Raw genomic sequence first — 23,726 nt, 5'->3', positions numbered from 1 at the left:
GTTGAAGTTATAATTCAGTTCGTCTAAGCTTCTCGTCAACCACATTTGACTATTGTACATTAGATTATTCACTATGTTTGGGGCACCTTATCACAGGGGTTATTCTTATATTCATTCTCTTCTATCCAATTGAGGGACTATGCTGATGTTGATTGGGCAGATTGTCTGACACCCATTGTTCCACTATTGGGTTATGTCTTCATAGGTAAATCTCTTATCTCATGGAAGTGCAAGAAACAACAAACTATCTCTGAGTCATCTACGGAATCAAAGTACAGGGAAATGTCATCTGTATGCAGTGAACTTGTTTGGCTTCATTCTCTATTTATGGAACTAGGTCACTCTTCTACATATATCCCTCTATATGTAGGTAATACTAATGCCATAAGCATTGCTTGTAACCTTGTCTTTTATGAAAGAAAGAAGCATATTGTGGTGGATTTCCACTTTATCAGAGACTTGTTTCTTGCTAGCTCTATCTCTCTCCTTCATGTCACCTTCAATATGCAACTTGACATCTTCACAAAGGCTATGACGAGATCCAAACATTTATTCCTTGTGAGCAAACAGATGCTAATGCCTTTACATCAATTTGAGGGGGAGTGTCAAGAGTCCCAATGATGTATTATATTACTATAGTCCTTGTTGTATTATATCACTTATTTTCTTTCTTATTATATTTTTCTTTAGTCCTATAAGGCGTTTTTTGTAAATATTCACATTTCATATTTATATATTCTGGCTCTTGGGGTAGGGCCATTCATTCTAATTCACCCCTGATTTCTAGTGCTTTCTTTCTCTAATTTGAATTGGCTATGTGAAAATAGTTACCAATTATGTCCCGATACTTTATATAAACCATTAAAGTATGGTTTAATGTTTAAATAAATTAGTCATAATCACATAAAACTGATTTTTATTGTTGTTCTTTAGTCCTATAAGGGCTTTTTTTTTGTAAATATTCACATTTTGTATTTATATATTCTGGCTCTTGGGGTAGGGTCATTCATTCTAATTCACCCCTGATTTCTAGGGCTTTCTTTCTCTAATTCGAATTGGCTATGTGAAAATAGTTACCAATTATGTCCCGATACTTTATATAAACCGTTAAAGTATGGTTTTATGTTTAAATAGATTAGTTATAATCACATAAAACTGATTTTTATTGTTATTAATATATTTTCTAAGATTTTTTTTTCAAGTGTATCCATGTGTATCATATTTTTTCGTTCGTATCTATGTATATCCAACACATATCCCGATATATCTCTTAAAATTACCTTTCCGATATACTTTGCATTTCCAATACTTTGAACCTTGCCCCTAGAGGAATTGTAGCTACTTGAACCAGAGGGGCAAAGAATTGCCACCTAAATTTTTGAGAATTGGAAATTTAGGAAAGCTTGAGATATTTACAAGAAAAATGGATTTTTATTGGTGACTCATAACCCAATGGGGAATAGAGAGTTGAAGGATTCGGGGACCAAGGTATGGTGCATGAAGGTGTTAGACACCCCACACACATCCAATTAAACCAATTTTCACTAGACCAATGTTCCAAGGATGATATTTGTAATTTTTGGGCTTAAGATAAAACAAGTAACACTCTAAGCTAGGCAATCGAAAGTAAGAATTAGCAACAATTCTAACAATAAAACTAAATACTAAGAAATAACAATAACCAAACAAAGATAGTATGATCAAATGACTAACTATGCTAGCTATAAACAAACTTAGTGAGAAATTGATCATGTATTTGACTAAATGTAAACAAATATTAGTGAATTACCAAGAGACAAGCCAAGAAAAAATGTATGAGTTACACACTCACTATGGAAGCGGATAAGAAGATTAAAGATTAAAATAACAGGAAAAGAAAAGCTCTCAAAATGACCCAATGCTTATTCAGACAGTGAAAAAGCTTCCTAACTTGGTAATGTGATCCATGGACTGACCAAAATGAGTCATGAGAAGACAAATGAATTCTTTCTAAGAAACGGTTTAAAAATAGGTAAAACTGAATTTGGGAAGCCGAGTATATGTTAATTCTATGTAATCTAAACGATTTTGATCCGAAGATACTAATTGTTTTTGCACTATTCTCGGTCTGGTCTTGAGGAATGTCATCATTGGGAGGGTTTTGAACAATCAAAACCATGAGAATCCTCAATTTCCATGTATTTAATGTTCTGGTGACCTGGAAAAATGGATACATATAGTACAATATGCATTGATACGTTGCCGTTTGATACTTTGAACCTTGGCTATATTCCCCCAGACAAGGTGTGATTAGGTGAAGGCAAGAATCAGTCCTATGTCTCCCCTGCAATCAGCCAAAAACCTTAATCAACTGAGCCAATTAGCACGTTCAAAGTGTGAAAAGACTTGCCAGCATGAGATTTTACCATAACACACTAACATGCATGCCACTAGTGCATAGGCAATGGCTGTGGAGAATAGTAAAGTTTGTACTCCGTATCACCATTTCTGAGCACTTATCATGCACTTACATCCTATGGGTGGTATTTTCTCCGTGTTAAAGACCTGTGAAAAACCAAAGAGCACCTCTAAAAAGAAAAGACTGACTTGGAAAATCCAGTAAATGCCTATACGTGAAATATTACTCTCCTTTCATTAAATGTTCCCTCAATACAAGCATCAGCACAACCAATAACAAAAGCTTGGAGAACAATTATACATACTAATACATACAAAAGGTATAGATAAGATGGTGGTTCAGGGCAGTTCCTTCTATCCATCAATATTCTTCATATATTCCTTGGAGAGTTTTGTCTCCATTATTAACTGTTGTTCTTTGAGGAGAGAGTATCCCGACTCCAGTAAAGCCTCCACAGTTTGCTGTTACCACAGCGAATTAGTGTAGAAGGAAGTTAGCTAACACATGACAAGTGTTTTGAATAAGAATTGACAAGCTTCAAAATCTGAAAAAAGAAGAAAATGCAGAAAGCAAAATATGAAAAGTATAACATGTTTAAGCTCATGATGACCAGATAGTTTAAATACAATGCTATTCAAGACAGTATGAAATAAACTAAGTTTTGATTTGTCTGCATATTAAGTATGCCAAATCATTTTATAATTTATTTATTGAACATTTAAATGCCATTAATCATTTATTTCGCTGAAATAGCATTGTGTTTCCTACTCTGCACGAAGTATGTATCTTGTTGCCTCAGTTTTATGGCAGTTTTAAAAGGGAAAATGTGTCACCTGAAGAAGTTTTTGTATGGGTTGAAGAAATCATCCTTGGTTTGGTTTAATTGGTTCGAAACTTCTTGCAGGAGGTTGTTTTTCTCCAGTTTCAATTAGACCAAATGTTTATGAAAAAGGAAAAAAGTGAATTTATGACCATTCTTATTGTTTATGTCAAATGATATAGTTGTTACTATATATGATGAATGTATAACTTTACTCAAGGTTTAGGGGCAGTGGGCAGCCATTGCAAATTTTAATAGAATGAGGAAAAACACCTGATGAGGAGGGAGAAGGGGGAGGTAAATACCTTACCCCTCAAAATAAAATCCATAAAAGAGAAATATGAGTTCATAATTAACAAACAAAATAAAGGTCTGAGATTTCTTAAAACAAGAAGATCACTGAACATGTAGGCATAGTTTTCAAGGCCCCAAGGTGAGGCTAGGCAACATGGGGGAGCCTTATCACCTTGTCACCTAGGTTAGAATTTTTTTTTAAGTAAAAAACATATATCCTAGGGCAGTTTCCTAGGTTCCATAATCATATTTCCTTAATAATTGTCCATAATTTTCATAAGTATAAGCTTCATGTTAAAGTGTAGAAAAACAACATATTCATGAGAAGACAAAGAAGATGTGGCAGAAGAAAATATGTTGATTACACAATATTTTAAGTTCTTCCTTATTGGTTCAGGTTTTGATGTCTTTGAGGGTTCAATACAGCATCTAGCAATGTTTGTGTTGATTAAACCCTAACAAATAAGAAAATAATAAAAAGAAATTTATGTAAACACAGAAAATGAACATTTTAGTTTAATAGTGTCTATTTTATAATTAAAACCTCAAAAAATTAAGAATATAAAAGTATTTTATAACACGCTGTACAAAACTACTTAGTGATTAGGCCAGGCAAGCCTCCAAGGGCGCCTAGTCGCCTTGACAACTATGCATGTAGGAAAGGTGCCCAAACCATCTGGAACAATTGCAGACCACACCACACTAGGCAAATCATATATGCTATCATAAATTCCTGAAGATGCTTCATCACTTCCCATCCTTGCTCTAAACAATCCACCTGGTAATTACCCTCCATGAAAATGTGAAATAATCCAACATCGAATAGACACCATAACTTCTGAACCAAGGAGAGAGAATCAAAACAAGCAAGGAACTTAACTACATCTGTACTCTTAGTGAGAGTCAGCCCATCATACAATGTTCTTGCCTCAGAATTATTATAAGAATCACCATAATGAAAAGAACCAGCCACAATGGAGTTACTTCTAAAATCTCAAACAATACACCTGCCTCTACTTCTATTTTGACCAGCAGAACCATCAACATGTAATACAAATTCATCCAAATTTCCAACCAGTCCAGTGGACCAAAGTAACACAATGAAGCATAGGTTGAGACTTGAGAGGCAACCAGAATCAAAGCTGCAAATTGTTTTTTTTTCTCAATATTAGAAAGACACATTTTAAATCTAGCCACACCCAACTCCTGCATCCAAGTAACACTTTTATAAATGATGGAAGAAGCAAGCCTAGAGATACCCCTCCATTTTCCTTCTATATCTTTCTCTCCAAATTTCCCAGATGATATTCATAGGAAGAGTTCCAACAGCAAGGCCTCATTGATTATTCTTATAATTCTATCATTAGAAAAATAGAACCATCTAGCCACCCATTGAGAAAGAAGTCATTGAGATGAATATTCAAATGAAGAACATGACTAAAGTAAGACCACATATTATTTTCAAACACCCCAGAAACAAATAAATGATCAGTGGACTCTTCAGAAGGAGAGGCACAGCAGAAACACTTAGAACAAAGACTGTTTCCCAGGCTTTTAATATTTACGTCTGTAGGGGTTTTATTATGAAGAGCTTTCTAGACAAACACAAATTTTTGGTGGCGATGAAGAGTTCCATAGCCACTGAGAGATGGGTGGATTTTCTCTTCTTTGGCAAACACTATTCCAGGTAGAGGTGATTGAAAAATTCTCATCACTGTCCCTTTCAAATCAGATGATCAATCACTTTCTAAGGTAAACAATTTCTGATCCATAAACCAAATTACACCAATATCAAGGTTGTTCCAAACAGTAGCCATGTTCCATCTTCCATCACTATAAACTAAATCATTAACCGTAAGTGTGGTGTTAACTTCATCAACATTAATAGAAAGGTCAATTAATGGACCTATATTTTTTGATCAATTTTTTTTTATCAAATTAATGGACCTATATCAAACAACCAATCTAGCCAAAAGTTTAAATTACCTGAACCAATCAACCACATTGAACCACCACATCTGTATATTGGAAATTCTTTTTCCAAGTGTAAGAGCCATGGGAAAATTCCTGTGCCAACATGATGTGTCTGTTTTTGAGAGAATGGGCTTTAAAAATTGTGACTATAAAGTTTTTTCCCACAAATACACTCCAAAGAGCTTTCAATCTAAACCTCAAACTAACAACCTGAAAGGCTTCTAATATTGAGACCACCTTCCTCGAAAGGGTTTAAGCTCAGCATCCTTAGATGCCCATAAGAACCGAATGAACACTCTCCAATCTATGAAGCACTTTATCTGGTGCTGCAATAGAAGAAATAAGAAGAATGGGTAAACTAGAGAGCACATTTCTAATCAGAACAATTTTAGCGCCCTGAGGTAGAAGCCGACCCTTCCATCTAGCAATTATTTTGTTAATCTTGTTGACAATATCCTCAAATAGGCTAGCACCACATCATCCTTTATTAATGCGAACACCAAGATAAACAAAATGGAGTTTCTTCCGAGTACAACCAGTGCATCTCTCCACAATGGAAACTCTATTTGGAGACAATTTATTAGAAACAATAAAGCAACTTTTGCTCTTATTTACCAACATCCCAAAGGCCTTTCAATAATGAGACAAAAAATCTGTAAAATTTTTTAAAGGTTTTTTATTACCTGTCAAAAAGATAATGGTGTCATCTGCATAAGGATTATGAGAAAGAGTAGGACATCCACAAGGCACATGGTAGCTATCTACTTTTATATTCATAAACACCTTCTTAAGGCCCCTACTCAGTACCTCCTTGGTGAAAATAAAAATGTAAGGAAAAAATGGCTCTCCCTTGTCTCAAGCCTCTAGAGGATTTATAAAAACTTGAAGAGAACCATTCACCAAAACACAGAGAATGAGCAATTAACCAGTCTTCTTAACAAGATTAATCCATACTCAAGAAAAACTAAAACATTGCGACACCTTAAGAGTAAAGCTCCAATCCATCCTATTGTATGCCTAGCCATGTCTAATTTAAGGATAATAGTACCACCCAAAATTCTGTCAATCTCCTGAACCAATTCTTGAACAATGGCAATATTATCTAAAATATTCCTACCCTGAACAACAGCTCCCTACTCTTCAGAAATCAATTTAGGCAAAATAGTACTAAGCCTTACCGTCGTCAACTTTGCAACAATTTTGTAGATGAAATTGCCCACACTAATGGGTCTAAAATCAGCAAAGGTTCTTCAATTGGTCTGTCTTAGGAATAAGATCAACAAAACAATAAAGTAAAACTTCTCAGCATGCTTCCACCATTAAATATGTAAGCAACAGCGTTAAACACATTTCCCCAACAAGTGGTGAACAAATGACCAGTAAACCGGTGTGAACCTGGTGCACAATCCCTGTTTATGCCAAATACAATTCCTCTAACCTCAGTCAAAGTAGGGACCTTCATAAGAAAGCCATTATCTAAGTCATTCACTAGCCTGGGAAGCACTTCAAAGATAGAATCATCAGCCACCAATGATGATGTTCAAAAATACAAAAATACATAAAATTTCAAAAATATCCCTTGTTCCCAACAATACAAAAATACATAAATTTTCAAAAAATTCCACTTTTGACTCTTTAGCTTCTACATCATTTGGCCTTGGTTCAAAAATTGGAGGGACCTTTATGTGACCTTTATGCGATAGGCAGATACCACTTAGATTAAAAGGAAAATTCTATATAGGCCAGCTATGTTATATGAAGTAGAGTGTTGGGTAGTCCCTATAAGTGGTCCCTAAAATTCTAGTCCCTATAGGAGGGATTTCCAGTTTTATCAAGCTTTATAATCAACAAATGGAGGAGATATTTCCAATCCTTTTAATATTCCAGTTAGACCTATCATCAGAAAGTAACTCTGCCAATGTGAGCTTGTCTTACATTGCTGGTCCCAAGCCCAAATAAAGGGGGGTTGCATCAGGTTGGCAGTTGACACTAAAACTTTTGCCAAACTCTCATGAATATAGATCCTGATTGGAAATTCCTCTTGATATTGAGGAAAATGTCACCAAAAGAATTAGAGCAAGATGGGAAAATGTGATAGGCAGATACCACTTACATTAAAAGGAAAATTCTAAGGCCAGCTATGTTGTATAAAGTAGAGTATTGGGTAGTCCTTATAAGTGATCCCTAAAATTCTATTAAGTATGTTGTATGAAGTAGAGTGTTGGGTAGCAAGGCCAGCTACAATGATCTTCCATTGTGAGAGCATTCAAGAACTAAATTCCCTATAAGTAGTAATCTCAAATAGTAATTGGGCACTGAGTTTGAGATTAAAGATTTGAGTAAGCTCAGATATTAGTGTGCTGCTATGTATTAGCGTTTTCATGACTATTAGTGTGTCACTATGTAGACCACACAGGTGCAGGCAAAGTGCATCTCTAAAGTGCCACATTGTGCCACACACATGCATGCATTGCATGGTAATGTTTGTGCACAATCTCCACTATTTTCTACTAAAGAATGAGTTGCAGAAACTAGGGTTTCAAGAGAGAGAAAGAAAGAAGAGAAGAAAAGAAGAAGAGGAAGAAGAAAGCAATGTGTCGAGATGTGTGTGAAGTTCACTGTTCACACCCTCAACAGTTCACTTTATAATTGAAAATTAATAATTACAAGAAGGCCCTTATCTGGGTGCCCAAATACAGAGAGAGTATAAGAAAGGAGAAAATGACCAAAAGCACCCTATCTAACCATTCTCAACCCTCCCCCTCAAGCTGAGCATATATGTCAATCATGCCCAGCTTGGCAAGGTTCTTAGCAAACTTTGGATGGTGAACACCTTTAGTGAGGCAACCGGTTAGTTGGTCTTTTGACCTTACAAAAGGAAGGCAAATCTCTCCACTAGCAATTCTTTCTCTAATAGTGTCTATCCACCTCAATATGCTTTGTATGATCATGTTGGACAGGATTGTGAGCAATATTTATGGCTGCTTGATTGTCACAATATACCCTAAAACTTGAGAGGGCATACGATTAATGAGATAAGCAGTAAATAAGAAGGCATCCTTTCAGAAATGTTGAGGGGCATTCATATGAATTAACAACCTATAGGCAACTTCAAGAAGGTGACAGTTTTTCCTTTCTACAACCCCATTTTGTTAGGGTGTTCTAGCACATGAACTACAATGAAGGGATCCATTTGAGGTGAAGAACTCATTGAGATCAGAATGGAAATACTCCTTTGCATTGTCAGATTGGAAAATTTGAATTTCAGTCTAAAACTGGGTGGAAATCTTTCACAACCTTTCGAACTTCATTTCTAGAATGCAGTGGGTATACCCACACATCTGGAATGGTCATCAATAAGGGTAATAAAATACATATAGCTAGTCTCAAAGGGTAAAGTAACAGGGCCCCAAACATTAGAATGAATAATATGAAAAGGAAATTCAACTTTATTACTCTTTAAAGAAAAAGGATTTCTACAATGTTTACTTAACTGACAAGTTTGACATTATAATTTAGACATAGACACTGACTTAAACAAGTCTGGAAACAAAATTTGCAATGACTCAAAACGCAAATGGCCAAGATGATTATGCCATAAATAAACCTGCCTCATATTGGACTAAATCATAGACTCTGTAGCTACAAGACCCGACTCTGTAACTTCAAAAGCAGGTTTATTCTCCAACACATAGAGACCATTGACCATATTTCCTCTATCAATCATCACCCCCGAAGTCGAATCTTGTATAACACAAGAGGACAGAAAGAAGGTTACTAAGCAGTCCAATGAATTTGTAATGCTACTAATGGAAAATAGGTCAACAGGAAGTTTAGGTACATATAAAACATTTGAAAGAGTAAGGCCCAACGGGAGAGAAATGGTACCTTGACCAGCTATGGTGGAGAAAGAGCCATCAACAAGTCTTACCTTATCTCTCCCAAAAAGAAGACAATAGGACTGAAATAAATTGGACTTATTCGTCATATGGTTCGATGCACCAAAGTCAATAATCCAAGGGGACTCTGAGGTAACAGAGGATACATGGAAGGCTATAGAAGAGTTACCTGATGTGGGAGCAAAAGAAGTGGAGGGAGTAATGCTAGAATCCATCTGACGAAGTGTTCTACCATACAACTCAAGGTGATTACAGAATAAGTTGATATCTTCCATTGGATCAGAACCAGAAGGGTGGTCTTGGCTCAAAGTAGGACCTGAAGCTAGATACTCTTGTGAAACCATGTTTTCTGGATTGTACTTCTAATATTGCTGAATAGGATTCTTATTCTGTTTTTGGGCTGGTTTCTTACTCAATTCTTATGCCCACTTAGGCTTTCCATGAAGATTCCAACAGTATCCCTAATGTGCCTAGGTTGTTGACAATGAGTGCACCAAAACTTATCTTTTTCATCCACCCTTTTTTGAGAATCAATCTTTTTAAAAGAACACCCATTACTTGAATTTTCACCCTCCTTGGCAGCAAGAGCAATTGGCTCCCCCTCTGAACAATTCATAACGTTCCTCCTGCTTTTCTCTAATTGTACTAGGGCATATACTTCTTGCACTGATGGAAGCACTTTACTTCCCAATATCTGAACTCTAATAGATTCATACATTGGGTTCAGCCCCAAATGGAAGGTAAAAACCCATTGCTGAGAGACAAGAGATTTGTAGGCCTTAGCATTCTCATCACATTTCCAGCTCACACCTCGATAGTGGTCCAGTTCCTTCCAGATGAAGGTCAAATCAGAATAAAATGTGGAGAGACTCATCTCCCCTTTGCTTGAAAGTTAAAGAGGCAGCTTGCAATTGATAAGTCTTCACATAATGAAGTTGTTCTGAATAAGTCAATTTAGCTTGATCCCATAGTTCAAATGCTGTTTCAGCGCACATGAAGGTTTTTCTTACTTGTGGCAGCATTGACAGCAATAGCCATGACATTACCACGCTGTTTTTTTGGTCCCACCTATCATGTTCTGCACTTCCTGACCTTGGTTCTTTTGTTTTACCACTGATATAACCTATTTTTCCCCTTGCAGTTATGTAGAATTTAATCCCCTTTGACCATTCTACGTAATTAAGGCCATCAAATGAGATTACAGCCATAGGAAAATTCATGTCTAATGCCCCACTCATTCCGCTATGGCCAGAAGACCCCCCTCCCCCCGGAAACCACTGAATCCTCAAAAGACATTGATAGAAAAAACTGATAACACCACTGTCACAAGAATACTCAGGTTCACATAAACCAGAACTGTAGGTCAATTTCTCTTCGATAAAAAACACAAGAATGCACACTGTATACTGCTGAAATGAATTCCATACCACAGACAGTTAAATTACGGCTCTGGACAGTCCCCACACAGACCAATATACTCTATTTCAGGATACATGAGTGCTCCAAGAATACCACATAAACCAGAACTGTAGGTCAATTTCTCTTTGATAAAAAACACAAGAATGCACACTACTATACTGCTGAAATGAATTCCATATCAGAGACGGTTAAATTTCTGCTCTGGACAGTCCCTACACGGACCAATATACTCTATTTCAGGCCACATGAGTGCTCCAAATACCACAAACTAAACATAAGACTTCTGTTACAGCAAACACAGGTCGTCCAGACCTGTACAACCCACTTACAGGGTACAAAAAAGAACCACACAATCCACATAGAACTAAAATCACCCTTCACAGCATGAGTTTACCCCTTTTTTTAGGGGTTTCTTGACACACAACCAAGAAATAAAGAATAAGAAACACACTTACAAGTCAGTCGATGTGTTTCCCACTGGTTTCGAACAGAATATGAAGAAATCTGAAGAGAGAAGATGACCGAACCATCTTTAACCTCAGAATCGATGCTCTGATACCATGTTTTATTAGAAAAAATAATCAAAGAACAGTAGGAAGAAGAGAGAAGGGAGAAGGGAAAGTTTTGGAGTCAAAAAGATAAGTTGGCATCACCAGCTTTTCTTTCCATTTATAGTAGGGCAACAGAAAGAAAGAAAAGAATACAATGACAAAAATGCCCCTATGACATAGTACAGCAAGTACAGTTACTGTTAACACTAGTCATATGTAGACCTGTTCATGGGCTGGGTGGCCCGATGGGCCGGCCCAGCCCCCGGACGGGCTTGAACAGGTATATGGGCCCGCGGGCTTAACCTCGAGTCAAAAAGCCCGACCCGCAATAAATTCGAGCCAGGCTCCGGATTTGTCACAAGAATACTCAGGTTCACATAAACCAGAACTGTAGGTCAATTTCTCTTCGATAAAAAACACAAGAATGCACACTGTATACTGCTGAAATGAATTCCATACCAGAGACAGTTAAATTTCTGCTCTGGACAGTCCCCACACAGACCAATATACTCTATTTCAGGCTACATGAGTGCTCCAAGAATACCACATAAACCAGAACTGTAGGTCAATTTCTCTTTGATAAAAAACACAAGAATGCACACTACTATACTGCTGAAATGAATTCCATATCAGAGACGGTTAAATTTCTGCTCTGGACAGTCCCGACACGGACCAATATACTCTATTTCAGGCCACATGAGTGCTTCAAATACAAAAAACTAAACATAAGACTTCTGTTACAGCAAACACAGGTCGTCCAGACCTGTACAACCCACTTACAGGGTACAAAAAAGAACCACACAATCCACATAGAACTAAAATCACCCTTCACAGCATGAGTTTACCCCTTTTTTTAGGGGTTTCTTGACACACAACCAAGAAATAAAGAATAAGAAAAACACTTACAAGTCAGTCGATGTGTTTCCCACTGGTTTCGAACAGAATATGAAGAAATCTGACGAGAGAAGATGACCGAACCATCTTTAACCTCAGAATCTATGCTCTGATACCATGTTTTATTAGTAAAAATAATCAAAGAACAGTAGCAAGAAGAGAGAAGGGAGAAGGGAAAGTTTTGGAGTCAAAAAGATAAGTTGGCATCACCAGCTTTTCTTTCCATTTATAGTAGGGCAACAGAAAGAAAAGAATACAATGACAAAAATGCCCCTATGACATAGTACAGCAAGTACAGTTACTGTTAACACTAGTCATATGTAGACCTGTTCATGGGCTGGGTGGCCCGATGGGCCGGCCCAGCCCCCGGACGGGCTTGAACAGGTATATGGGCCCGCGGGCTTAACCTCGAGCCAAAAAGCCCGACCCGCAATAAATTCGAGCCGGGCTCCGGATTTGTCACAAGAATACTCAGGTTCACATAAACCAGAACTGTAGGTCAATTTCTCTTCGATAAAAAACACAAGAATGCACACTGTATACTGCTGAAATGAATTCCATACCACAGACAGTTAAATTTCTGCTCTGGACAGTCCCCACACAGACCAATATACTCTATTTCAGGCTACATGAGTGCTCCAAGAATACCACATCAACCAGAACTGTAGGTCAATTTCTCTTTGATAAAAAACACAACAATGCACACTACTATACTGCTGAAATGAATTCCATATCAGAGACGGTTAAATTTCTGCTCTGGACAGTCCCTACACGGACCAATATACTCTATTTCAGGCCACATGAGTGCTCCAAATACCACAAACTAAACATAAGACTTCTGTTACAGCAAACACAGGTCGTCCAGACCTGTACAACCAACTTACAGGGTACAAAAAAGAACCACACAATCCACATAGAACTAAAATCACCCTTCACAGCATGAGTTTACCCCTTTTTTTAGGGGTTTCTTGACACACAACCAAGAAATAAAGAATAAGAAAAACACTTACAAGTCAGTCGATGTGTTTCCCACTGGTTTCGAACAGAATATGAAGAAATCTGAAGAGAGAAGATGACCGAACCATCTTCAACCACAGAATCGATGCTCTGATACCATGTTTTATTAGTAAAAATAATCAAAGAACAGTAGGAAGAAGAGAGAAGGGAGAAGGGAAAGTTTTGGAGTCAAAAAGATAAGTTGGCATCACCAGCTTTTCTTTCCATTTATAGTAGGGCAACAGAAAGAAAGAAAAGAATACAATGACAAAAATGCCCCTATGACATAGTACAGCAAGTACAGTTACTGTTAACACTAGTCATATGTAGACCAGTTCATGGGCTGGGTGGCCCGATGGGCCGGCCCAGCCCCCGGACGGGCTTGAACAGGTATATGGGCCCGCGGGCTTAACCTCGAGCCAAAAAGCACGACCCGCAATAAATTCGAGCCGGGCTCCGGATTTGTCACAAGAATACTCAGGTTCACATAAACCAGAACTGTAGGTCAATTTCTCTTCGATAAAAAACACAAGAATGCACACTGTATACTGCTGAAGTGAATTCCATACCAGAGACAGTTAAATTTCTGCTCTGGACAGTCCCCACACAGACCAATATACTCTATTTCAGGCTACATGAGTGCTCCAAGAATACCACATAAACCAGAACTGTAGGTCAATTTCTCTTTGATAAAAAACACAACAATGCACACTACTATACTGCTGAAATGAATTCCATATCAGAGACGGTTAAATTTCTGCTCTGGACAGTCCCTACACGGACCAATATACTCTATTTCAGGCCACATGAGTGCTCCAAATACCACAAACTAAACATAAGACTTCTGTTACAGCAAACACAGGTCGTCCAGACCTGTACAACCCACTTACAGGGTACAAAAAAGAACCACACAATCCACATAGAACTAAAATCACCCTTCACAGCAAGAGTTTACCCCTTTTTTTAGGGGTTTCTTGACACAACCAAGAAATAAAGAATAAGAAAAACACTTACAAGTCAGTCGATGTGTTTCCCACTGGTTTTGAACAGAATATGAAGAAATCTGAAGAGAGAAGATGACCGAACCATCTTTAACCTCAGAATCGATGCTCTGATACCATGTTTTATTAGTAAAAATAATCAAAGAACAGTAGGTAGAAGAGAGAAGGGAGAAGGGAAAGTTTTGGAGTCAAAAAGATAAGTTGGCATCACCAGCTTTTCTTTCCATTTATAGTAGGGCAACAGAAAGAAAAGAATACAATGACAAAAATGCCCCTATGACATAGTACAGCAAGTACAGTTACTGTTAACACTAGTCATATGTAGACCTGTTCATGGGCTGGGTGGCCCGATGGGCCGGCCCAGCCCCCCGGACGGGCTTGAACAGGCATATGGGCCCGCGGGCTTAACCTCGAGCCAAAAAGCCCGACCTGCAATAAATTCGAGCCGGGCTCCGGATTTGTCACAAGAATACTCAGGTTCACATAAACCAGAACTGTAGGTCAATTTCTCTATGATAAAAAACACAAGAATGCACACTGTATACTGCTGAAATGAATTCCATACCAGAGACAGTTAAATTTCTGCTCTGGACAGTCCCCACACAGACCAATATACTCTATTTCAGGCTACATGAGTGCTCCAAGAATACCACATAAACCAGAACTGTAGGTCAATTTCTCTTTGATAAAAAACACAACAATGCACACTACTATACTGCTGAAATGAATTCCATATCAGAGACGGTTAAATTTCTGCTCTGGACAGTCCCTAAACGGACCAATATACTCTATTTCAGGCCACATGAGTGCTCCAAATACCACAAACTAAACATAAGACTTCTGTTACAGCAAACACAGGTCGTCCAGACCTGTACAACCCACTTACAGGGTACAAAAAAGAACCACACAATCCACAAAGAACTAAAATCACCCTTCACAGCATGAGTTTACCCCTTTTTTTAGGGGTTTCTTGACACAACCAAGAAATAAAGAATAAGAAAAACACTTACAAGTCAGTCGATGTGTTTCCCACTGGTTTTGAACAGAATATGAAGAAATCTGAAGAGAGAAGATGACCGAACCATCTTTAACCTCAGAATCGATGCTCTGATACCATGTTTTATTAGTAAAAATAATCAAAGAACAGTAGGAAGAAGAGAGAAGGGAGAAGGGAAAGTTTTGGAGTCAAAAAGATAAGTTGGCATCACCAGCTTTTCTTTCCATTTATAGTAGGGCAACAGAAAGAAAGAAAAGAATACAATGACAAAAATGCCCCTATGACATAGTACAGCAAGTACAGTTACTGTTAACACTAGTCATATGTAGACCTGTTCATGGGCTGGGTGGCCCGATGGGCCGGCCCAGCCCCCGGACGGGCTTGAACAGGTATATGGGCCCGCGGGCTTAACCTCGAGCCAAAAAGCCCGACCCGCAATAAATTCGAGCCAGGCTCCGGATTTGTCACAAGAATACTCAGGTTCACATAAACCAGAACTGTAGGTCAATTTCTCTTCGATAAAAAACACAAGAATGCACACTGTATACTGCTGAAATGAATTCCATACCAGAGACAGTTAAATTTCTGCTCTGGACAGTCCCCACACAGACCAATATACTCTATTTCAGGCTACATGAGTGCTCCAAGAATACCACATAAACCAGAACTGTAGGTCAATTTCTCTTTGATAAAAAACACAACAATGCACACTACTATACTGCTGAAATGAATTCCATATCAGAGACGGTTAATTTTCTGCTCTGGACAGTCCCTACACGGACCAATATACTCTATTTCAGGCCACATGAGTGCTCCAAATACCACAAACTAAACATAAGACTTCTGTTACAGAAAACACAGGTCGCCCAGACCTGTACAACCCACTTACAGGGTACAAAAAAGAACCACACAATCCACATAGAACTAAAATCACCCTTCACAGCATGAGTTTACCCCATTTTTTAGGGGTTTCTTGACACAACCAAGAAATAAAGAATAAGAAAAACACTTACAAGTCAGTCGATGTGTTTCCCACTGGTTTTGAACAGAATATGAAGAAATCTGAAGAGAGAAGATGACCAAACCATCTTTAACCTCAGAATCGATGCTCTGATACCATGTTTTATTAGTAAAAATAATCAAAGAACAGTAGGAAGAAGAGAGAAGGGAGAAGGGAAGGTTTTGGAGTCAAAAAGATAAGTTGGCATCACCAGCTTTTCTTTCCATTTATAGTAGGGCAACAGAAAGAAAAGAATACAATGACAAAAATGCCCCTATGACATAGTACAGCAAGTACAGTTACTGTTAACACTAGTCATATGTAGACCTGTTCATGGGCAGGGTGGCCCGATGGGCCAGCCCAGCCCCCGGACGGGCTTGAACAGGTATATGGGCCCGCGGGCTTAACCTCGAGCCAAAAAGCCCGACCCGCAATAAATTCGAGCCGGGCTCCGGATTTGTCACAAGAATACTCAGGTTCACATAAACCAGAACTGTAGGTCAATTTCTCTTTGATAAAAAACACAAGAATGCACACTGTATACTGCTGAAATGAATTCCATACCACAGACAGTTAAATTTCTGCTCTGGACAGTCCCCACACAGACCAATATACTCTATTTCAGGCTACATGAGTGCTCCAAGAATACCACATAAACCAGAACTGTAGGTCAATTTCTCATTGATAAAAAACACAAGAATGCACACTACTATACTGCTGAAATGAATTCCATATCAGAGACGGTTAAATTTCTGCTCTGGACAGTCCCTACACGGACCAATATACTCTATTTCAGGCCACATGAGTGCTCCAAATACCACAAACTAAACATAAGACTTCTGTTACAGCAAACACAGGTCGTCCAGACCTGTACAACCCACTTACAGGGTACAAAAAAGAACCACACAATCCACATAGAACTAAAATCACCCTTCACAGCATGAGTTTACCCCCTTTTTTAGGGGTTTCTTGACACACAACCAAGAAATAAAGAATAAGAAAAACACTTACAAGTCAGTCGATGTGTTTCCCACTGGTTTTGAACAGAATATGAAGAAATCTGAAGAGAGAAGATGACCGAACCATCTTTAACCTCAGAATCGATGCTCTGATACCATGTTTTATTAGTAAAAATAATCAAAGAACAGTAGGAAGAAGAGAGAAGGGAGAAGGGAAAGTTTTGGAGTCATAAAGATAAGTTGGCATCACCAGCTTTTCTTTCCATTTATAGTAGGGCAACAGAAAGAAAAGAATACAATGACAAAAATGCCCCTATGACATAGTACAGCAAGTACAGTTACTGTTAACACTAGTCATATGTAGACCTGTTCATGGTATGGGTGGCCCGATGGGCCGGCCCAGCCCCCGGACGGGCTTGAACAGGTATATGGGCCCGCGGGCTTAACCTCGAGCCAAAAAGCCCGACCCGCAATAAATTCGAGCCGGGCTCCGGATTTGTCACAAGAATACTCAGGTTCACATAAACCAGAACTGTAGGTCAATTTCTCTTTGATAAAAAACACAAGAATGCACACTGTATACTGCTGAAATGAATTCCATACCAGAGACAGTTAAATTTCTGCTCTGGACAGTCCCCACACAGACCAATATACTCTATTTCAGGCTACATGAGTGCTCCAAGAATACCACATAAACCAGAACTGTAGGTCAATTTCTCTGTGATAAAAAACACAAGAATGCACACTACTATACTGCTGAAATGAATTCCATATCAGAGACGGTTAAATTTCTGCTCTGGACAGTCCCTACACGGACCAATATACTCTATTTCAGGCCACATGAGTGCTCCAAATACCACAAACTAAACATAAGACTTCTGTTACAGCAAACACAGGTCGTCCAGACCTGTACAACCCACTTACAGGGTACAAAAAAGAACCACACAATCCACATAGAACTAAAATCACCCTTCACAGCATGAGTTTACCCCTTTTTTTAGGGGTTTCTTGACACAACCAAGAAATAAAGAATAAGAAAAACACTTACAAGTCAGTCGATGTGTTTCCCACTGGTTTTGAACAGAATATGAAGAAATCTGAAGAGAGAAGATGACCGAACCATCTTTAACCTCAGAATCGATGCTCTGATACCATGTTTTATTAGTAAAAATAATCAAAGAACAGTAGGAAGAAGAGAGAAGGGAGAAGGGAAAGTTTTGGAGTCAAAAAGATAAGTTGGCATCACCAGCTTTTCTTTCCCACTACTAACAAACACAAGTCATAAACATAACTTAAAGAGAAAAAGAAACTAAAGCCCATTCGCCCATCATCTCCACAAAAATTTATACCAATGTTTAGAAAACAAACCAGACCAGTTGGTCGAACTGGTTAAATTGTGACTAGGCCCCCAGATGGTTCAGTCATACCCTAAAACCGTTATCACCAAAAAACAAAAACAGCTAAAATCATCCACTTGGCTGGTCCAACTTGGGAACTGGTTAACTGGTCCCAGTTTTGTGTAACCAGACAGTTTTTATCATTCTTATTTTACTTTATATGCAAACTTCTAGAGGCCATAACTTTTCACTTAGTTATTCAATTGAGGTGTTCCCAAGGGCCAAAGGCACCTTGCCCTACTATTTTTTCAAACAAAAATGCCTTTTTGAGCCTCAAATCTTAATTTTTAATATAAAAATTTGAAACTAAAATAAGAAATATATGTTATAGAATAATATAATTATATATTTGAAATATATGTATATAATTAATATTATTACGCATCTATTAGTAAAGATGGTTCAAATGTTGTGCTTTTACTAAATAGGTCCAAGTTTAATACAAGTAAATTTCAATTCATTTTGTTCATGAAATACAATATCAATGTAAATTTTAGTTCATTTTACCAATAACATATATATTTTGATCATTTTTAGTATAATTTAATTTACTTATATCATTCAATATCCAATCATAATCTGAATTTGATTCGAATCTGACATAAATTCAACGGATAGAATTAGAATCTGATTTGAATTCAAATACAAATCAAATTTGGATCTACCTATATCCAATTTGATTCAATCCTTTTGCAGTCCTATTTAAACTTGCCATTGTAAGTGCTACTATAAGCTCTCAAAAGCATGGTTTTTAAAACCAACTTGGTGATCGAACCAGTCAGGGGTCCGGTTACCGAGTCGAACGGTCCGACCATTCGAACCGAACGCTCGCCCCGTTCTGACAGAAAAATAAAAAAATAAAAAATTTTCGAAAAAAATAAAAAACGGTCAAAACCATTCGAACAGTTAACCGCCCGGTTCAGCGATTCGCTGACCAAAATCAACAGTTTTGGGGGGAAATCTGGTTTTTGGGGAAAACGGAACCGGTCAAGTCCCGGTTTTTCCAGTTAGACTGTCTGGTCCGGTCCGGTTTTGAAAACCATGCTCAAAAGAGTTGCCTCACTACCACAGTAGATAGAAATTGGAGGCACTGGACTAGGCTATAACTTTATTTCCAACAACAAATTCAAATCCATTCAACCTCCTTTCTTGCAGTTCTTAAAGCTATGACTTCGGACAAAGACCCATCTAGAGATTTGAGGCCCAAGAAATTGGTTGAGTTAGATATACAAAATTGTTTCTTGGATGCCCAAGAAACTGCACCCCCCACATAGGACAAAGACCCATCCAGAGATGGACTTGTTAGTAATTTAACTTGCATCATTATACATTTATACCCTTCTAGTACAGTTAGAAAATCATTGTAATCCAATCCACGTAAAGTATCCTAGGCCTCTTCCAATTGCATTCTACTGCTTTTCATTGGGGTTACTTGCAAATCTATTTAATTTGCAAATAGAATAAATTATATCAAGTCTGACACAAACCATTGTAGACACTAAGCTACCAATAGCACTAGCATATGCAAGTTGAGTTACTACTCTACCAGAATTTTTAACTAGTTTTATACTATTGTCACATGGAGTGTTAATATTCGTTTATGCTTGGATTTTTCAAGAATTTCCTCAATGTAGTGTGATTGGCTTAAAGCAAATCACCCATTAAATTTATTAACTTTAATTCCCAAGATGATATCAACTTCCCCTATATCCTCCGTATCTATGAATAAACATTTATCAGCACCATTGTGTTTAAAACCAAAAGATAAAATAAAAAAGGCAGCCCAGTGGATGAGGCTCCCACTAATGTGGGGTCTGGGGAAGGATCGATGTGCGCAGCCTTAGCCCTGCATACTAGAATCAAAATTTCCATGCCATTATTTAGGTGCCTGCTTCAAATCATATAAAGACTTAACTAATTTGTAGATTCTTTTTCATTTCTAGGAAGGTCAAATCCTTCTAGTTGTTCCATATATACTTTCAAACACTATCTAAGAATGTTGATTTTACATTTAGAGTCTACTTTGTTTTATTGTCCCTGTTGTTGGTTCTGACATCCACTTAGGATTGTCCGATAATTTAGGGTATACATTGGATTGGGAGACCAAGAGATAACTCAATGCAACCTCTTTCATTACCTTGGTTTAATAATTCATAACAAAGGAGAGATTGAAGATGTTGTACATAGAAGTAGAGTAGGATGGGCAAAATGGACGGGTGCATCTAAAGCCTGAAAGTGGCTATTTCAAGCAACAAAATGCTGATGGTTAGCTATTTATCCTGCTCACCCCTCCCAAAACCACAGATAGTTGGGACCAAGGATGGGTAACCTTTTATGTGGAAGAATCTATTTGACTACTCATCAAAGAAATTGCACAGTATTCAAACTCTGTAGTAGTGCTGCCCCCAACAGGGATGCAATTAACCACAAGTACTACACTTGTTTCCATGGAACAAACTGAAATGAGAAGGGCTAATTGTCTATTTGGCACTACCTACAAGAACTCTTGGCATAAAAAGTGACTTGTTCAATTCAACTCCTTGAGCCCATAAGACAGAATTCTCTTTCATTATACATGATAGGAGCTTATGCCTTCAATTCTCTTTCAATTGTAGAATCATTTGTTCAAATCTTGAGAAATCATTTTTCTTGTTTAATATGCTTATGCTCATTTAGTATTTCTCCCTGTAAAAATGGACTTAGCTACTAGGTAATAATGCAACATAGGATGCATGTAGCCAGTTACAAGGAAAATCATAGAACTCATTCAAGTAATATTTAGTTTAAGGTACTTCAATATTCTGTTACGAAGTTCTATCCCTTTTTGTATTCTAATGGAATTACATGCACAAGTCATATGTTTTCTGTGTTAATAAATGCTAAATGCTAATACACTTGCAATCTTTAAGTACCATTACATCATATACTTTGTTTTATATTTCGGTCTGCTTATTTATAATAGTTAAGGTATAAAATCATCATCTAATGGCATTACTGCAGCTTGCCCTCTCCCTGCTTCTTTGATATAATCAACGACAATGAATACATAGAAGAGTATTACATGGGAATGGTGAACATTACTCATCTGCTCAACCAAAACAAAAACTGAGGTAAGGTTGTGTAGGTCAACTGACTCAATAGCTATGACATCATGATAGGCATAAACAAAGACACAGACATAGATACAGAAAACAGGGGTGCAACTTCCATTTGCTAAGATTCTGGATACTGATAAGGGTAACTCATTTAATATGGACATAATAGTTTAAATGCTACAAATGATGCTCCAGAAGTGTCTATGCAGTCTCTTGCATCATATCAGGTACATATCATGTCTCAAAACTGGTCTGCTAGGGATGCACAGGTATGAACATATCATAATTCAATAGTAAAATCTACCAAAAGAACAATCTTTATGTGTGTGTGTGTGTGTGTTTTAAATCACACCCCACACGACTTGTGATCTCTAGTTACAAGTAATTATGTCTCCACAACCTCAACTTGATTATCTTCTCAAAAAGGTTTCATGGATGAACTTCAGCATGGAATGACTAAAAAATATCTTCCTTTTACTAATTTCTGAAGTGTGGATTTCCATAACACATAATAGGAGACAAATTTAAGCTAATTACCTTTGGGGGGGTAAAAGTAGGTAGTCCATCATCCTTTATTTTCTTCAGAAGTTTCTTCGCAATATTTTGAAACCCACCAATATCATTTATCCACTACAAATCGGTAAAATCATATGAGAGGCATGCATTAAACAGTCAGCATGAAACTAAAAAAAAAAAAAAAGAACATTGGTAACTACAAGGTCTATCTTGCTGTACCTATAAATCATGATTTGGAAGCAGGAATAACAGCTTAGTTATAGTAAATAACTTTGATTTCAACAAAATTTAATTATTAGTATGACAAAGTGTGGTATTACAATGCATGCAAAAAGTAAAGAAATGAACTACTACAATCACCCAAGTAACTTTAGCTTTATACAAAAAAAAAAAAAAAAGAATAATTTTATTGGAATAGAAGACAAATCCCCCTTTCTAGTAACAAATAAGAAATTTGTATTAATGAGAAGTGCATGCACATGCCTTGCTGGAAATAAGCAATGAAAAGTACACAAAGACCATAAAATAACCTTTATTATACCATAATAGTATATCTAGGCCTTACGTGATGTTTGCTGGAGAACAGCAGCAGAAGAGGAAGAAGAAGAGAAGAGAAGAAGTTTGAGAATGGGCGGCAGTGATAATTCAGCCGGTCCTAGAAGCTAACATATATATTTACAATAAGAGATTACATGAAAGGACTAGAATGCCCCTGATTAGTGATGGGACACCTAGACATAATAAAGAAAAAATAAAACAAGTTTAGGCCCAATAACTAAAGGCCCATAGTAGACTAAGGAGCTTAAACATAAAAGTTAAACTACGCCCACCAACACTTAACCACTCGAACCAGCACTCCCCCTCAAGCTAAGCATGGATATCAGTCATGTTTTGCTTGCCAAATAAGCCTAAGAACTTCACCGAAGATAGTCTTTTGTCAAAACATCTGCAACCTGCATCTTAGAAGGAGTATAAGGAATGCAAAGTTCACCCGAGACAATTCTCTCTCTAACAAAGGAGGGTCCTAAGCCATAACAATTAAGCAACACCATGAGCCATAGCCCGATATTCAGCTTGAGAGGACCATGAGCCTTAGTCCTATCATGTTGTACTAGGTTATTTGCAATGTTGATGGCAGCCTTATTGTCACAATACAGCTTGAGAGGACACTCAACCTTTATCCCGAGCTCACCAAGGAGGGTCCTAAGCCATAACAGTTCAGCAACACCATGAGCCATAGCCCGATATTCAGCTTCTGCACTTGATCTAGCAACCACATTCTGCTTTTTACATCGCCACGTAAGCAAATTCCCTCCAATGAATGTGCAATATCCAGAAGTAGATTTCCTATCTCCAATAGAACCAGCCCAATTTGCATCAGTATATGCCTCAATTTCAATTTTATTGTGCTTTTTGAACAAAATTCCTTTCCCGGGCATGTTTTCAAATACCTAAGGATCCTTTCCACTGCTTTCATATGAGGAATCTTTGGAGTGTGCATGAACTGGTTGACAAC

The 23,726-nt window shown here is 37.6% G+C and overlaps 1 protein-coding gene across 1 annotated transcript in view; it reads right to left on the bottom strand.

Moving 5' to 3' along the window:
• Positions 1-2,588: 2,588 nt before the first annotated feature.
• LOC104603145 (P-loop containing nucleoside triphosphate hydrolases superfamily protein) overlaps positions 2,589-23,726 on the bottom strand; it is a 99,511-nt gene continuing 78,373 nt past the window's right edge. The window contains exons 14-15 of the mRNA XM_088892924.1: positions 22,232-22,324; positions 2,589-2,859 (exon numbers count right to left, since the gene is read on the bottom strand). Coding sequence (XP_088749050.1) covers positions 2,752-2,859; positions 22,232-22,324 — 201 coding nt within the window. The 3' untranslated portion in view covers positions 2,589-2,751. The remainder of the gene's footprint in view (positions 2,860-22,231; positions 22,325-23,726) is intronic.

The sequence above is a fragment of the Nelumbo nucifera genome, chromosome 8 (genome assembly GCF_055504915.1).
Source record: "Nelumbo nucifera cultivar China Antique chromosome 8, China Antique-T2T, whole genome shotgun sequence".
Lineage (NCBI taxonomy): Eukaryota > Viridiplantae > Streptophyta > Magnoliopsida > Proteales > Nelumbonaceae > Nelumbo > Nelumbo nucifera.
The sequence above is the reverse complement of the archived record's forward strand: the minus strand, read 5'-3'. Positions and strand labels throughout refer to the sequence as shown.